The 17,652-nt window shown below is 38.3% G+C and overlaps 1 protein-coding gene across 3 annotated transcripts; it reads right to left on the reverse strand.

The window, feature by feature from the left end:
- Positions 1-2,134: 2,134 nt before the first annotated feature.
- On the reverse strand, positions 2,135-17,360 carry LOC134790543 (uncharacterized). Of its 3 annotated transcripts, none has more exons than XM_063761369.1 (2): positions 17,136-17,360; positions 2,135-12,334 (listed from the first exon to the last, which is right to left on the reverse strand). In XM_063761369.1, the coding sequence occupies exon 2, from the start codon at positions 12,331-12,333 to the stop codon at positions 10,312-10,314; it is 2,022 nt and encodes a 673-aa protein (XP_063617439.1). In that variant the 5' UTR covers position 12,334; positions 17,136-17,360; the 3' UTR covers positions 2,135-10,311. The 3 variants fall into 3 exon arrangements, with proteins under 3 accessions (XP_063617439.1, XP_063617438.1, XP_063617437.1); XM_063761368.1 differs by lacking the exon at positions 17,136-17,360 and adding an exon at positions 12,786-14,298; XM_063761367.1 differs by lacking the exon at positions 17,136-17,360 and adding an exon at positions 12,793-14,297.
- Positions 17,361-17,652: the final 292 nt, after the last annotated feature.

Here is a 17,652-nt window from a genome sequence, read left to right on the forward strand (position 1 = left end):
CAGGGGCCCATGTTTCAACCCTCCTCAATTTATCGATATCGATAAAATACGCAAGCGTGTAGCATACTACACTATTTAAGTCTGTAATGTTGGTACTATTGCTCTTTGACAGTTGTTTGTCATACATGTTGGTAATGATTGGATAACCAAACATACACACAGACTAATCAAATCGCTAGTATGGAAGTCCCGTCTCTTAAAACGTAGTGATTATATTCTCTTTGGTCCGGTACGCCCGTCTGTTTATAGCTTTGACAGAATTTTGCATTCTTCCTGAAGGTTTTCCGAGGTTTAGTCGTAGCCCTCCGAAGTGTGGGTCGGGTCACGAAGTTCCTTAAATCCTCTACTCACCTTGCAACAAATTGCATGCGATTTTTGATACATTGCTGGCCACTTGTAAAATACATATAGCTTGTCAAGCAAATCTTGTCAGTAGAAAAGGCGCGAAATTCAAATTTCCTATGGGACGATAACCCTTCGCGCCTACCCTTTTCAAATTTGCCGCCTTTTTCTACTGACAAGATTTGCTTGACCATCTATATAATACCTACCTACTTATCTAGAACCATCCTAGAATTTATCACCCCTTTCTACCTATATATCTGATACATCTTGCCCTAATATTAAGTCAGTGATCTTGCCTTATAAATCTATGCATCTGACACTATTCGGCATTTAAATTGTTAGGCCAAAGCAGGAAAAAAAAAACGACTAACTGTTTGATCTTTTATTGTTGTACCTAACTCTGACAAGATTGACAGTAAGTACATAAGTTTTTAGGATTACTTAGGTATATTTCAACGAGCTTTTGTTATATTAATAATGCTTTTGTATAGTTCGTTTTTTTTAGCATTAGAAAGAACTCCACAGAAGCAAGCGTACTGTTTTTAACAGGCTCTTTAATTGTTAATAATTATTGAATTATCTAATGTAGCATGGTCAATACATATAATTTACTTCAAATTATTACCGCTGAAAGTGCCGGATTTGGAACCACAAGCTTACTTTTGCGAAGTTCTTTCTAATGCTAAAAAAAACGAACTATAGTTTAGCGAAGCCTGAATATGGGTAACAAACCCGCAGGGTTGTTGAAATTGTCGATTATGCATAAGCACACCAAGGGGCAAAGCCACGGCACAGCACTGCCCCGGTGGTGTAGGTAATTAATACCAATTAATACACTGAATATTCATCATAAAAATGTAATGATTTTTGGAAAAACGGGGTTACTGGAACGTAAAATGTTTGTAGTAATTCTCTGGAATTATGACACATTAATTTATTTAGAAATGTAACATTAAAGTTATAAAAATACGGTAAACACATATTTCTTCAATTATTTTTTACTAGCTGACCCGGTGAACTTCGTTTCACCTAGGTACATGTATCTGTTGTATCGGTTCACTATTATATGACTGGTACGAAACAGGCAACATTATACTAAAATATGTCAATGTCTTGCATTCAAATAAGCTTGTGGAATATAATGCGAAGTTTTCAAATTACACACATCTTTGATTCCAAAATAATCATCATTTTCGAATTCTGCACTCCCTGAAACCTATAAAACGACACCCATGAAGACTTTCATGACAAAGTGCACGGCAGACATCTTGGATTCCAAAATAGTCATTATTTTCGAAACCGGTACTCCCTAAAACCTATAAAACGACACCCATGACGACTTTTATGACAAAGTGCACGGCAGACATCTTGGATTCCAAAATAGTCATTATTTTCGAAACCGGCACTCCCTAAAACCTACAAAACGACACCCATGATGACTTTTGTGACAAAGTGCACGGCAGACATCTTGGATTCCAAAATAATCATCATTTTCGAATTCTGCACTCCCTGAAACCTATAAAACGACACCCATGACGACTTTCATGACAAAGTGCACGGCAGACATCTTGGATTCCAAAATAGTCATTATTTTCGAAACCGGTACTCCCTAATACCTATAAAACGACACCCATGACGACTTTTATGACAAAGTGCACGGCAGACATCTTGGATTCCAAAATAGTCATTATTTTCGAAACCGGCACTCCCTAAAACCTACAAAACGACACCCATGATGACTTTTGTGACAAAGTGCACGGCAGACATCTTGGATTCCAAAACAGTCATCATTTTCGAATTCTGCAGTCCCTAAAACATATAAAACGACATCCACGATGACTTATATGTCAAAGTGCACGACAGACATCTTGGATTCCAAAGCAGTCATCATTTTCGAATTCTGCACTCCCTAAAACCTATAAAACGACATCCATTATGACTTTTATGTCAAAGTGCACGGCAGACATCTTGGATTCCAAAAGAGTCATTATTTTCGAAACCGGCTCTCCCTAAAACCTATAAAACTACACCCATGACGACTTTTATAACAAAGTGCACGGCAGACATCTCGGATTCCAAAATAGTCAGTATTTTCGAAACCGGCACTCTCCAAAACCTATAAAACGACAACCATGATGACTTTTATGACAAGTCCACGGCAGACATCTTGGATTCCAAAACAGTCATCATTTTCGAAACCGGCACTCCCTAAAACCTATAAAACGACACCCATGATGACTTTTATATCAAACTGCACGTCAGACATATTTGGATTCCAAAACAGTCATCATTTTCGAATTCTGCACTTCCTAAAACCTATAAAACGACATCCATGACGACTTTTATGATCAAGTGCACGGTAGACATCTCGGATTCCGAAATAGTCATTATTTTCGAAACCGGCACTCCCTAAAACCTATAAAACGACACCCATGATGACTTTTATGACAAAGTGCACGGCAGACATCTTGGATTCCAAAACAGTCATCATTTACAAAACCGGCACTCCCTGAAACATATAAAACGACATCCATGACGACTTTTATGACAAAGTGCACGGTCGACATCTTGGATTCCAAAACAGTTATCGTTTTCGAAACCGGCAATCCCTAAAACCTATAAAACTACACCCATGATTGACTTTTCTGACAAAGTGTTTGGTTGCCATCTTTTTTTTTACGTACAAAAATGACCCCCTGTCAACTTTCAATCGAGATTTAATCGAAAATTTAGTCGATTAATATTCAGATTAATTCAATTTCAATCGTCTACTAAATTAATCGCGAATAATTTAATCGACGATTAAATTTCACGATTAACTTTTTTATTCGATTAATTAGTCGAATAAAAAGTTATTCGATTAATTCTCATCTGTGGTCAAGTCTGTCGTTTCGATTCAAATCATGGTCTAATAAAACATGGTCTTCTATTCCCAGAGTGACACGGGCCTACGTCACAATTTTTAATTATTCGTTAGCAATATCTTCCGATTCACGAAAGAAATTTCAGACGTTCGGGTAATTCTGTTTACATTACTGGCAACACAGGATAGCGCTGTCACATTTGACAATTCGGATCTAGATAACTTCATGCCCTGACCGTCATCCTTGTCGAACGCGTGTTAATTGTTATTTCCTTCTCGCTCAGTGTCAGTAGTCGCAGTGTTTTCCAAACTTTTCACGTCGTAAGCTTGGTAATTAATGTGTAACTGTGAATTAGTTTTTCAAACGTTTGTCTTGTATAGATAAATAAAGTTTAATTTAATACATTAGATTTGTTTTATTTTACTATGTTTCTACATGAATAACTTAAAATTAATGCCGTTAAAATAATTTTCACCGTTGGTTAAAATTCTCCCACATTTTAAAGTTTGAGAACCTGTAAACAGCATGATGACGTAGGCCCGTGTCAGTTAGGTCATACGCGAATCTCGGAATGGAGTACCAGGCGGAGTATATTATTATACCATGGATTCAAATGATATTTCCGTAAGTTGATGAAAATCGACTAAAAAAAAAACGATACAATTAAAACAAAACCCAAAAGACAATAAAATGAAATTCGATGTGAAAGAAAGGTTATTTAATAATACAAAGTTGCAAAAATCGGCATTAAAATCGATTTGACTAATTCGTTTATAATCACTACATTCTACATTTGACAAACGTGATGTAACCTTATGGTTAGCCTCATCACTATAGTGCATGCATAAATATAAATATGTCAATCCGTTGTCATTACTGTCACTATTTTACAAATTTTAAAATCTCAAATACGGCGCAATCCTAATATTGTGGATATATCTTGTCGGTTCGAAACCCTTTTTTAAATACGTTCTTTAATTTGAGGTAAGAGGAAAGCCCCTGCTACACGGCAGCCGACAAGCCCCCAAACCGCGTGGCCTTGGTCTGTCCCGGACCGTGTAGACAGTTGTTACCAACAAAATTTCGTTTGACCTCCGGACGCCCTTGGCATGCGAGCGCGCGCCAGCGACCGCGGTCTGAGCGGTCGGTCCGGAACCGTGTAGCCGCCCGACGCCGACCGCACTAGGCCATTTCGCTTGAAGGACGCGCCGTGTGCGCTCGTGTGGTTAATAGCCATGCCATGGGTACTCAGTAGCATTTCTAATAATTCATCAAATACTTTCCTCTTCATTCTCAGAAAGTTATGTATGTCCCCGTAGCGTAGTCCAGCGAATTCATTAAGTTGAAATGACTCAACAAATGCCGTTTTTTGAGCCAGCGTTTCATTCATATACCCTTTTCTTTTTTTACAAACTTTTTATTAACTTGCAATATACCTAATGTAAGTATGTAAACATGTTTTTACGGGTCAAATCTTGCAAGTTAAATTAGACCCACTTTCTAGTTTCCGATGGAGCTGAAAATTTGCATACATATATAAGTCGGGTGACAATGCGTTATTATGGTACCATAGAGCTGATCTGATGATGGAGACAGGAGGTGGCCATAGGAACCCTGTGATAGAACAACGCGACCTAATTGTGTTTGGGGTTTTTAGAATTGTCTCGACGAGTATTAGATGCCTCTAGAAAGAAAAGTACAGTCAGCGATAAAAGCTTGTACCAAATATGATTTTTTTGCCAAAAACTTATTTTTTTGTCATTGCACTAGTATGAGTAGGTAGGTTAATATGAAATTTGGCGCCCCGGCCAATAAGTTTTGCCGCCCCAGAAGTGAAGGAAGAAAAACAAAATGCAATCCGCCAGGGGTGGCATACGCCGCCCTTAGGGCCATACGCCACTGAGTAGGTACTAATGCCACGCCAACTTTCTGAAAGGTTAGGGGCCATTTTGTGCGCTTGCAATACGTGTTGTCCGTCCGCGAGTTCTGAACACACTGTGGTTTGCCACCGTCTAGCCAGACAACTCAGACGGACCCACACACCAAGGACAGACCAAGGTCAGACGGTTAGTAGGCTTGTCGGCTGCCGTGTAGCAGGGGCTTTTACCGTATCGACGGGATGAACATCAAATGTTTGACAGGTAAGATACCTAGGAACATTTTGTATGGGAATGATTTTTCTTTCATTATTTTGTTTTCGTCAATTTTTTCAATGGTTTTAACAGTTATTCTGCTATTCTGGGCCGAGACTAATCCAACAAATCAAAAACCATGAAAATCGGTCCAGCCGTTCTCGGGTTATGGACGCTGGAACAAACACGACTTTGTTTTATATATATAGATAAATTAAACCCATCCAAAATAAACTTTGTAAGGAACTGTCATAGAGACCACTGTCATTCGTAGGTAAGTAGGTATAAGCAGGGGTGCGAAACTCCTGACTTCGGTCAAACTCGGCTCCGCTCGGCTCAGCATTGCTCCGAGCAATTATTAGGGTTGGCACCACTTGACTTCCTTTTGCGTGCACGACCACAGATAAGATAATCACTTGATTTTTGACAACCCTAAATAGCCGAAAGGGATAGTGCCATATATTAGAAAGGGACAGCATGATTCGACCCTGAACCGCTGTCAAACTTCGTTTTTGTAGGAAGTTTCCTTTCTGTACGGTAGTACTATTAATTATTCTGTGGTATAAGCTCTCTAGGTACAGTCAGCGTCGTATAGTAAGTAGGTAGCATCCAAAGTGTTCATAAAGTTCTTTACGCCATACAAATAATATGGAGTACTTACCGAATACTGTGAAGACAGCAGCTCCAAAAGAATTGATAACGAAAACGGAATTTAACCTTAAAATCACCCGGCCACGTTACGCTATTTCAGACATAAATCAATAAGTTCATAAGTATAAATTTTATAATAGGCCTGATGACAAATTTTGAAATCCCTTTTATTATTGTCGGTACACTTGTATTGGTTCCGAAAAACACAATATTTCAGCTATATTCATAAGATTTAACATAAATAATTGCATTTTATTATAGCTAGTTTAAAACTCGCGCGAAAACGCCTCGCACGACATTTGTGACGTCACCATTTAGTTGGTGGTATGGTGGTAGACATTGTTTACATACTTACAGTTACGAATTTCCCTTGAATCCGAATGATATTGTTAATTCAGCACCATATATTACGATTAGGGGTGATATATACATTACAAAAATGTATCACAATAACTCATTTTACACAATAACTCTCACACGGTTGCAATTTAAAATTAATTATTTAGATACATGTAAATTTTGAGTGAAAAGGTTTTACTTTTTAATTTTTCATTTTTTCTAGTTACGACAGCCAACATGGCAATGATAGTTCCATTCAGCCAAATAATTAAAAAAGTTTGTTGGTGAAATATCGTATTATTTCGCATTTTATTTAGATAATAACAAATAGATATCTCCTTTATATCGTGTAATAATATTTTTTGGACGTAATAAATGTTTGGTGGTGAAATAACATTATTTGCACCTTCGAACTCTTTGGTGAGAACGTATGGATTTCGGTCAATGAGGTTGTCTATGTTGCTCTAAGAAATATGTTATGGATTGATGACGTCACTGTTTGGAACGCTTCTGATTGGCGTTTCAATAATAATGGCCGATTGGAGAATTTTGCAGTTTTATTTTATTGAATATATTAATAATCCTTCAGTTTATACTGAGATTGGGCCATTTTTTAGAATCATATTAACATATATGTTTCTTTGAAACAATTATTTCCGTGATTCTTTGTTACTTGCAACAGGCCTATTATGTAGGTACCGCTATAGCTAGGTCTTACACATACAAATTAATACTGACCCAGCTATCTCCCTTATTCTTTCTTAACTTAACTCATCATCATCATCATCTCAGCCATATACGTCCCACTGCTGGGCACAGGCCTCCTCTCATGCGCGAGAGGGCTTGGGCTATAGTCCCCACGCTAGCCCAATGCGGATTGGGGACTTCACATACACCTTTGAATTTCTTCGCAGCTATGTATGCAGGTTTCCTCACGATGTTTTCCTTCACCGAAAAGCTAGTGGTAAATATCAAATGATATTTCGTACATAAGTTTCGAAAAACTCATTGGTACGAGCCAGGATTTGAACCCGCGACCTCCGGATTGAAAGTCAGACGTCATATCCACTCGGCCACCACTGCTCTACTTAACTCATAAACCATGGCAACACATATAACTTAAGTACTATTAAACCCCAATATATTTATACATGGGAATGAGATATGTGTCGATAGATATAGACTCGTTATTTAGAATACCTAGATTACTAATATTTCATAGAGTAGGCCTTTCTACGGGACGCATAATTCCCAAAAACACGACAAGAGCACTACTTAAATAAGTTTTAATGGGAGATTAAAAGCCGTTAATTACGTCTATTATGAAATATCTTTTCTGGAAGACTTAGTGGGTTGCAATACCAGATTCCCACATTACCATACGCACACACCACGTAAAAAATAGGGTGCTCGGTGCTCCAAGTTGGTCTCGAAGAATAGTAGGTACCTATAGGTACCTACATTACGATACAAGTGCAAAAAGTAGGAATTTCGCAGCGAGTGGCGATAAATTAAAACACGACTGAGAGGGGTGTTTTAAATCGATACGAGTTGCGAATTACCTATTCGCATGTGTATCGTACAAGATTTTAAAGTGCTAATTATCGCACTAGTGCAGTAAAGTAGCACCATATTGTACTGTAAGATACCTACATAATTCAAGGATGATCCAGAGATGGATTTACAATAACATACTTATACATTGTCATAAACATTAGTGTTAATATTTAGACTTAGGATAATTATTAGGTTTTTGTACCAACATGATGTTGACTTGATGATACCATTTATAATGGTTTTACAATACGTGGCTGTATCTATTCAAACGAATTTTAAAATAATGTAGGTACCCACTTAAACAAAAAACCACGTGCAGATTAATGGTAGGTACGTATATATTCAATGTATTACAAAATTCACGGAACTTTGGGACATCCGATTATCAATTAATTATCAAGAGATTAAGAAATCCTTCCTAGCCTTGTTTATGTAGGTACCCTATTCACATTGAAGAAATAGAACCTTTGAGCAAAAATAGATTGTTTTAAGAATGCACTTAAACTAGGCAATACTGATAGTTCATTCCAAATAGCACTAGATTTAATGGCCATAGCTTCTAAAGATCAGCCATTAGCACTTAACACTTAATATCTAATATAAATAAACCTTATTTGTCATATATTATTCTGTCTATTCATTTTGGAAAATACTTAAGCCAAAGTAGGTAATTCAATAATAATAATAATAATTTGTAACGGAGATACAAATAATAATAATAATCCTTGGCTCTACTTTCACGTATTTGTAAGATAGTATTATTACTATTATTTAAAAAAAGTGCAGCAATCACACATAAACCTATAATTATCTAAACCTATAAAAAGTCAATAATTATCTATTATGACATACTCCCATTGCTAATGTTACAGGAACGGATATGCTGCGCACCAACCCCCTGAATCCCGAGGCTCCGTTGCGTAGCAGCTCGTAGCGCGAATTAATTTCTATTTTCCATGATATGCAGAAAAATTCTTCATAGCAGCATGCTAACGCATATTCAAGTATATGTATAATTCAAAGATTAGGTACAATTTACAAATGTAAGCTACATCATAAATAAATCTTACTCCGAAACAAAAATGAACACCAATTTAGTATTAATTCCAATAATCTTCGCGCTCGCATAATTGTGTGGTTTAGACTTTAGAGCAAAGACGCATACGCTTATTGGATAAGTACTAAGTGTTTGATATAATTTTGATATGTGAAATTACAGTCTTAAATAATAAGTTTCTTAAACGGAAAAGTTAAGTAGGTAAGTACCTATACCTACTCACGCATCCCAATTCGAGCGTCAAGAAACATCAGCAAAATTTACTTAAAAGTAGATTGTAATTTACTGCAATTTTATTTATCCTGTGGACTGGATATTTGTGGCTTTCCATTTGCTTTCCTTTTGCTTGTAGTGCAATAAGGACCTTTTGCCCCTGAAGCACAAGGACAGCACTTCCCTGACGGAAAGCCACATTTATTTCGGTATGGTTTAAACCTGCATTTAGATGAAACGGACATAAGTATCTTCGTGTACATAGGTACCAAGATATATACTTAAGCGACTATTAATTAGTAAGTAACTATACCTACTTAATAGGTAGGTACATTAGCTTGCATTTAATATCAGGTGACTATTTCATAACAATACACATATTTATGACCTTCACTGTACTTAATTAGAGTATTAAATTATTAATTTAAGATAGATGATGTGAATATGTAAACTTTCGTCGTCGTACCTATTCGTCGTAGTACCTAATATCATATATATTATTTTGAACAGAAACTAAAGCACATGCACATGCGCACAGCTACCGGGTCATGGTAGTTACATATCAATTTCAAAATGATACCTATATGTATATGTCTCCGGCTAATCGTAAAATCCGCCAGATGAAAATCATTGTCTCGTTCCCCGAGTTATTTGTGGAGTTATTTCTGGATAGTTTGCCCTTCGGGCATCTGAAGCAACCTAACGAACCTATACCCTATACCTACCTATACATTGGTTTAATGTGACTACCGTCAAAATAATACACAGGAACTTTACGATCGCTGCCGACATACCATTCATATAGACTAGACACCTACATAATTTGAAGTCCTGATTGAGCCTTTATTCGTCTACAATTTAATTTATTAAATTATTCAATGAAAAGTACGGGTAAGCATATGAGTATGTGAACTACTCAAAATTAATTAAACCGTAGATTGTAGAGGAAGTCACAATTTTAGGGTTCCGTAATCAAGTAGGAACCCTTATTAAAAATCTATTTTAGTATCATCAAATCTAAATTAGGTAGGTATTTACCTAGGTGCCATATTTGATTTCCTATGGTATCTAATAGGATACAACATTTTTCTAATGTTATATGGAATGAACATTTAGCATACTACTAATAATATCACAGCACTTACATTTTCTGCTAAAACGTAACAGTTTCTGTCAAGCAAACACAATATAGTTTTAGTATGTAACTGTTAACGCAGCGGCTCTGGTCGCCGTAGAGGTTGAGTCTGCTCACGGATCCGGCGAGCGACCAGTCGGCGGCGGCGTCCTCGGTGGTGGTGTAGGCGCCGGAGCCGCGTACGCTGCGCCGGAGCGTGGCCTCGAACACGCCGCCGCCGGGCGCCGTCCGCACCAGCACCAGCAACTCCCGCCATCCCTCTTCGTCCATCGCCGGCGTGCCCGCCTCCATCTCTCGCACGTCCACTATGTTAGCCAGCGACAAACGCGCGCATTCAGAATGTCCAATTAGCAACTCGTTTATATGCGTCACTATAAACTGTGCAGCATCCTTCGCTTCATCGCTTTCTATGGACAGCGACCGGTCTTTGTGACACGTACACCAGTGGTCATCTATTCCGGCCGTCTTGCACGTCCGATTTTTTGGTATAGGCAGGAATAGGCTTATACTTCGGTTATCCGCATAATTCTGTTTATTTCTAGCCGAAATTTTCTCATTTCTAATAGACTCTAGGTTTGCTAAGTCCGATATCGTTGCAAACATATCAAATGGTGTTGTCAAATGCTTACTATTAAGTTGTATATTATGATATGCCATACTATAATTCCTTTGGAAGGATGGAGGCAGTAGGATATGCACGAACGGCAAACGTTCCTCTAGCCGGCCTTGTTTCGTTAACCTGAAATTACCCCATCTTATACCATGGTCACTTAACATGATAATAACAGTATCATCTAAATATTTAGATTCATCAAGCTTCTTTAAAAAGTTTTCATAATTAATATCCATAGATTTCGGGTTGTTTAAATAATCGTGGCTCATAGTCACTTCCCAAAAAAATCCAAATAATTTGGAAGACCGCAGAGTTCTCGTTAGGCTTTCAACATAATCTAATAAAACCTTATATGCGTACTTCTTTCCCATGCATATGTAAGAATTGAAATCTTTGTTATTCCCTACGTGCATCTCGGCCTCGCGTATGAAGGTGTGCAGGTAGTAGTCGGTGGGCGTGGCGGCGAAGCCGTGCCGCACGAAGTTGAAGGTGCCGAGGTAGGCGCTGTCCTCGCCGAACGCCGTGTAGAACCCATTCTCCTTGTACCAGTCCCAAACGAACGGACAGTTGTCGAAAGTATGTCTTGGACTTGGCCAACACATCCGTTTTAACTCCGTGTCTTTGACACCCAGTAGCATCGCGGCGAGGTTTGGAAAAGTATTGTCACCAATTTTATTATAGCCAAATAATTCAATTGCTCCTTTATTCCTAAGGAACTCTAATGTCCTTGGCATTGTTCTGTAGAAATTCAATCTCGATACTGAATCAATGCCTAAAATGATCACGTTATATGCTGATTGATTTTGCGTAACGTTGTTTATATTATCCGATATCAAGACTTTCTTTGGCGCAAATATGAAAAAATCCTCAAATATAAGGGAATCCTTTTCAACCATGTTGTCATAACAAGACACTCTAACAAATTCATCCAGCGCTTCTATTACATCAAGGAACTCGATACACTCGTGGTACTTGACGCGGTCGTCGACGTGGTACGACGTGATGTCCGCGATCGCGTTGGGTCGGTAGAAGGCCTTGTAGCAGCACGAAATATTGAAATCCTTAGACAAGTTATAGTGGTGTAAGTTATTCTTGTTGATCCATATGTGCGTAGCGTTGTTAGCTAGGAGGGAAGTGTGCATATGCTGACATTTTTTTAAGTGCCTCGGGGGTTCAATAAATTTCTTGATGCTGTCGTCGAATGGGCGCAGCGCAGGTATCGTGCAGCCGTTGGTATTGATGGTGAACCGGCTGTCGGAGTGGAGATGGTAGTAGTGGGCGGGGCGGAGCAGCTCGCCGTCGAGGGACACGAACTCGGGCTCGCGGTAGAGCGTCATCGTCATGAAGGTGACGCCGAACACCACGGCCACCAGGAATAGACACCGCAAGCGTTTCCCGCCCAAACATGACGGTTGAAGTGACGTCATGCTGAAAATTAGAAGCAATATTTAGGTAAAGTTAACTTTGATTTAATCAATATATATAATAGCTCATATAAATAAAATATATAATAGTACCCACCTAAAGAAATTAAAGAAGATTAGGTAAATAACAACTATGTAGGTACTTAGTATTACTAAATAATAGATAGGTACCAAAATCAAGTCTAATTACTTTTATCTGAGGTTTAATATTTGTTCCTTTAGGTGAAGGTACCACAGAACTAGTAATAAGGTATTATAACCTCTTTAATATTTTCTGTGAGGTGTACCTAGTGAGTGTACTACACTAGGTGTACACATGGGTGTTATGACCAGGCCATAAAAAAAAAAAAAAAAAGAGTGTTATGCTAATAATTAATAGAATAAATATTAAGTCACTATATCACGTAAAAACTAACGGCGGACGATCACACTCTACGGTAATATTAGTAACTCACCTCTCACCTGATCAAGAAATGATTCACCACTTTACACGTACGGGTTCATAAAAACAAAAACATATTGTAGGTTTAGCGGTGTCCATCTCGCATTGTGTTGTCATGTTTGTCATTAGTGATTGTCTATTGTTTCTGTAAGATGACGTAAGTTGCAGTTCAGTGCATAATATGAGTCGCGCGAGGAAGACCGCGGGCGCGCGGTAGGGAAGTGTGGTTGCACTGAAGATGAGGGTGAGAGCGGAGGCTGCACGCGGCGCGCCTGCGCGGGGTCGCCGCCGGCCGGCCGCCCGCCCGCCCGCCTCACGCCTCAATTTTAAATCATTAACTAGACTTTTTTTCTAGATTTTAATTTTTATTAAGGTAAACCTACATATGATGATGATGATAGGTATTTGAAATGATTAACCGTCTATTTTTGGAAGTAGGCGACTCATTTCACTTGAAATTCAACCCAGTATTGAAGAATTTCATCAAACTGCACCCGCTTTTGCTTCACTGTCAATTACTATGCAAATACTTAGAACTTAGAGCATGGTGTAGTAGGGTATTTTGATGAAGATTAGGTATCAATCGGAAGAATGAAGACAGGCATGTTGTTAAGGACGGAAACCATTTTTCGTGGGACGTTGCATTGAAGCTGCAACTTGAGTGGAAATCGGCGATTCGCGTGCAGAGTTGCAAACATATCGCGCAGTGTCCATATATTTAAGTGGCGATCCGTCTGTGTTAACCCTAAAATGGATATTCAGACACATATATGGTTGAGGGTGCCTTGGTAGCTGCAATAGATGCTGAGTTAATATTTGTTGGATATGCTTCTTTAAGTTTCTTTGCTGACTTGATAGGATGAAGCTGACTCTTATTCAGTGTAAGAGTGAGTTAAAATATTCTGCCTCCGTACTCGTCGAATGAGCGCCTCTACTAGCATTAATGGGATGAGGGACGCGTTTAGAATCCATAAGTACCTGAGAAGAGAATTGGGTTGGGGCATATTTCCACATTGCTTTGAACAGCTTGTCACCTAATCTTTTCCCGTTCCTGTGTCCCATCTATTTGGGGTCGAGACTGTATGCCTAATGGGTTGCATCAGACGTTTTTGTTCTAAGTTGTCCTTTCCGTAGGTATGTGCTGCGGCTTTCAAATCTTTTCTGATATTAACATCGTAATTTTTGGTAATTTCCAACCCGTCGCCGGTTTTTGGATAGGTGTTGCGGCACTTATTTATACTGTAAAGTCATATCTCTTTACGACATGGCTCTATAAGCGTCTAAACTTTCCAGCTTCTTGTGATAGGACAGCCTATCCGACCTTCATCCTACTGACTGCCGACGCTATCGAGTTAAATTCGACATGTTTTAATTACATCTTGTGATATGTAATTTGGTTCCCCGCGATACAGGCATTGCCTAGTGCGGAAACCCCTGGTATATCTGTAACCTTTGCTGAATTAAATGATCTTTATTCTTTATGTAGGTACTTACTTACATATCACGAGTTGTCATTAAAACATGTCGAATTTGGCCCGTAACTAGAGGTACTTACGCAAGAGGCGACCGACTGCCCGCCCATTATGATCGGAGGTCCTCACAAATCATCATTAAGTATATATAATCTTTCACATCGAAGGAGGTGAAAAATGCGAAAGGAATATACCGTGTTTTTTTAAATTCGTTGATTTCAAGGGTGCATTTCTTAGCCTAAACGGAATTAATGCCTCAAAGACACCAATATTTTTATAAACTACGTATTGAAGATAAATGATCAATATTTTTTTTTTACCTGCAAGGCCTTTCCGACTAACGTGTATTCGTACAATTGCATTAATTTGCTCGTACAGTCTGATATCCCTATGAATTTCTGCACCTATCACAGCTACTTAATTGAAATATGTAGGTATACTATGTAACAATTACTTGCTAACAAAATTATACTTACTATATGTGGCTTTAATTTCATGGGACAATAAATTTTTTATTATTGTATTAAAGGTAGGCACTCATTTCACATGATACTTTTAGAGACGATTCTAATGATCGCATTAGAGTTAGACCGAGAAAAGTCTGCAGCGATTATGATAGCTCACGCAGCGAAAGTGTAATTTTAAACGTCAAACTTCGATGAAATTATGATGTGTAAATAACACTTGCACTGCGTGGGCTATCAAAATCGCTGCAGACTTTCCTTGGTCTAACTCTATCATTGTTTTTATTATAAACTACCCGAAAAACTCAGACGTTTACCATGTAAAATCTAGGCTAGCGTAGCACCTTGCTAAAGATAGACACGCAAAGTGGCACACGCGGTGTAATAGTGTAATGAAATGTAATGAAAAACTAATCGATTATCGAATTAGTCACGATTTTAATGAATTCACGTACAGTTAGCGGTAAGATTATTTCAGAGATACACAATAAAGATATATATATTGTACTTATTTACAAGGACTTTTTCTGATCAGATCGATGAAATCCTGAAGAAAGGCCAGGTCAAGAGCACCCTAAACCGGCGAGCGTGTATGAGGAATGTTATGAAAGTGAGGGAAGCGAAAGTGGTATGTCAGAATCGTAGCAAGTGGAAATCCGTGGTCTCTGCCTACCCCTCCGGGAAATAGACGTGATTATATGTATCTATGTATGTATGTGTATTTACAAGAAATATGTAAGTAAGTCTTCTAAGGTACAGGTAGGTACGGTGTGCTTAACTTTAAATTGAACATAACATAATTACAAACGCTGTTAGGTTGTAAACATTCAACAATCACTCGATAAATCTTGTATTTGTAAAGCGATTATAGAGGTAGGTATGTGTGCGGTTCCTAGCTGTTTAATATCACCAATTATACCTACTTCATTCGGACCGTGCGTACCTAAATATTGACGGACATTTTCCTCACAAATGGTATCAGTGTCAAATTAAGATCATAACTTAAAATTTCGAACGCCACACTGTGTTATCTAAGAAAGAGGAACAAAGCTGCTACGAGTCTTAGGCTTCGGACGATACCGAGGATAGTAGGTAAGTGTATCTGACTCTGGAGAACCATTAGAATTTGTAAAATATTATCTTGATCCGATATCGGATGTTAATCGCAGTGCACCTCGCCCTCACTTGCGACACTCTGCCACTCAGTCACGACTTTAAATACCTATCTGATTCTAATTGAATTCCAACATCCAGTGATCTGAGTTGACACTCGTGTTCTATGAACCATGTTATTGTAACAAAAGATTTACACAATAATAATAATTATGAAAATATGCATATAGCCTTCAAAAGCAGGAATTTCTTATCACTTCGGTTCACTGCATAGTCAGTGTCATCAAAGTGCAGATATATGTAGTTAGATATATACGGAAATATGATATAATGTATGATTAACAAACTAGAGACCAGTAAATACTGAAGACTGTGAATCTGCCCTGCTAAGCCGAATAGCCCTATCTCGAAAACAAATGATTTTGAAAATGGATTTCTCAGTTATAGAAACTAAAGCATAAGTTCATTGAATTTTCTTTTGTGATAGCGCTATTTGGCTTAGCAGGGCAGAGTGACCCGTTTAAAATAATTTTGTGATATGTTTGAGTCTCACGGGAGTTTTATAGTAAAAATTGTAAATCTACACGTGAGTTTGTAGAAAGATTAGCAAAAACCCGTTTAAAATAATGTTAATAAAGTCACGTGTCTCATCATCGTTGTGGATAGACGCCGTGGCCGCGGTATCGGTAGAGCGTTTATCGCGTCGTATGGAAAAATAGACCTAATTTAGCGATATATTCGTGGAGTCATAGTGTGGAAATCGAGGGCTTATTATGAATTCGTCGCCACTGTTAGATGGTGCCAAAATGACATAATTCTCATACAAAAAATACAACTGGAGACGTTGCGTTGCTGATGACTATCTCTATAGCTCTAGCTCTACCTATAGTGCTAGGGCTTAGGTATATACATATATGTGTTACGAATATGAATGTACCTAATTATAATATATTAAATATAAATTTGCCTGGATTAAAAATATCATTGTAACTTCACTAGTTGTGTAATTTTACTAAAATTTGATTTGTTTCGTTTAATCTTAAAAACTTAACAGTATGACTTGTAAACGCCATTAATTAATTGCCTTATTTAACGACGTTTCAACACTACGTGTATAGTTGATACCTTGTCGCAGTCACTAACGTATTATATTAAAATCGAATACACTCTCCTACGTAGGTGCGACAAGGTTTTACAAAATACTTCATAGGTTAAGTTAAGTGTGAATTTTAAGTAAATTTTATAAGTCGTGGTATAGATTTAGATTAGAGTATGGCAGGAAGACCAGGAAGGTTCCGACTAGTGATAACTGACCTTGCATGTAGTTTGGCAGTGTGCGGGCTCGGAAGCGCGGGCGCAGCCGCCGCCGGTGCGGAGGGAAGAGACCATGGCTAATTGGCTGTGCTCTCGGCTTGTTTGATAACACACAATGTTTTGACCTGCTAACTGCTGTTTTATTGCTTTGTTATTTCGCGAGAACTGCAGTTTTACGTTTACTTACTATACGGAAGAAATGGCGGCTACTAAACTGAAACGAGATGAAGCCGAAAACATCAGATTATAATTAATTATATTAACAAATAAAAAAAAGGCTCAACGAAATATAACCGCATTTTTATTATTTTAGGAGGATTACCTTTTCTCGAGTCCTGTAGAAATGTTGTACATCGACCCAAACTGGCAAGTTATGGGCATCACGTTGTAGGTAAGGACGCCCCGCCACGACAGGTTGACAAGGGGCCTAGCCCATCGTACTTCGACAAACGCCGAACGAAAATAACAAATGTATCGGGATGACTTATTACGCGCCAACAAACTACTCCGCAGTTTG

The sequence above is a fragment of the Cydia splendana genome, chromosome 5, assembly GCF_910591565.1.
Source record: "Cydia splendana chromosome 5, ilCydSple1.2, whole genome shotgun sequence".
NCBI lineage: Eukaryota > Metazoa > Arthropoda > Insecta > Lepidoptera > Tortricidae > Cydia > Cydia splendana.

Bases quoted from the DNA above. Each gene is read 5' to 3' on its own strand.
- LOC134790543 (XM_063761369.1), bottom strand. From the start codon at position 12,333: ATGACGTCACTTCAACCGTCATGTTTGGGCGGGAAACGCTTGCGGTGT.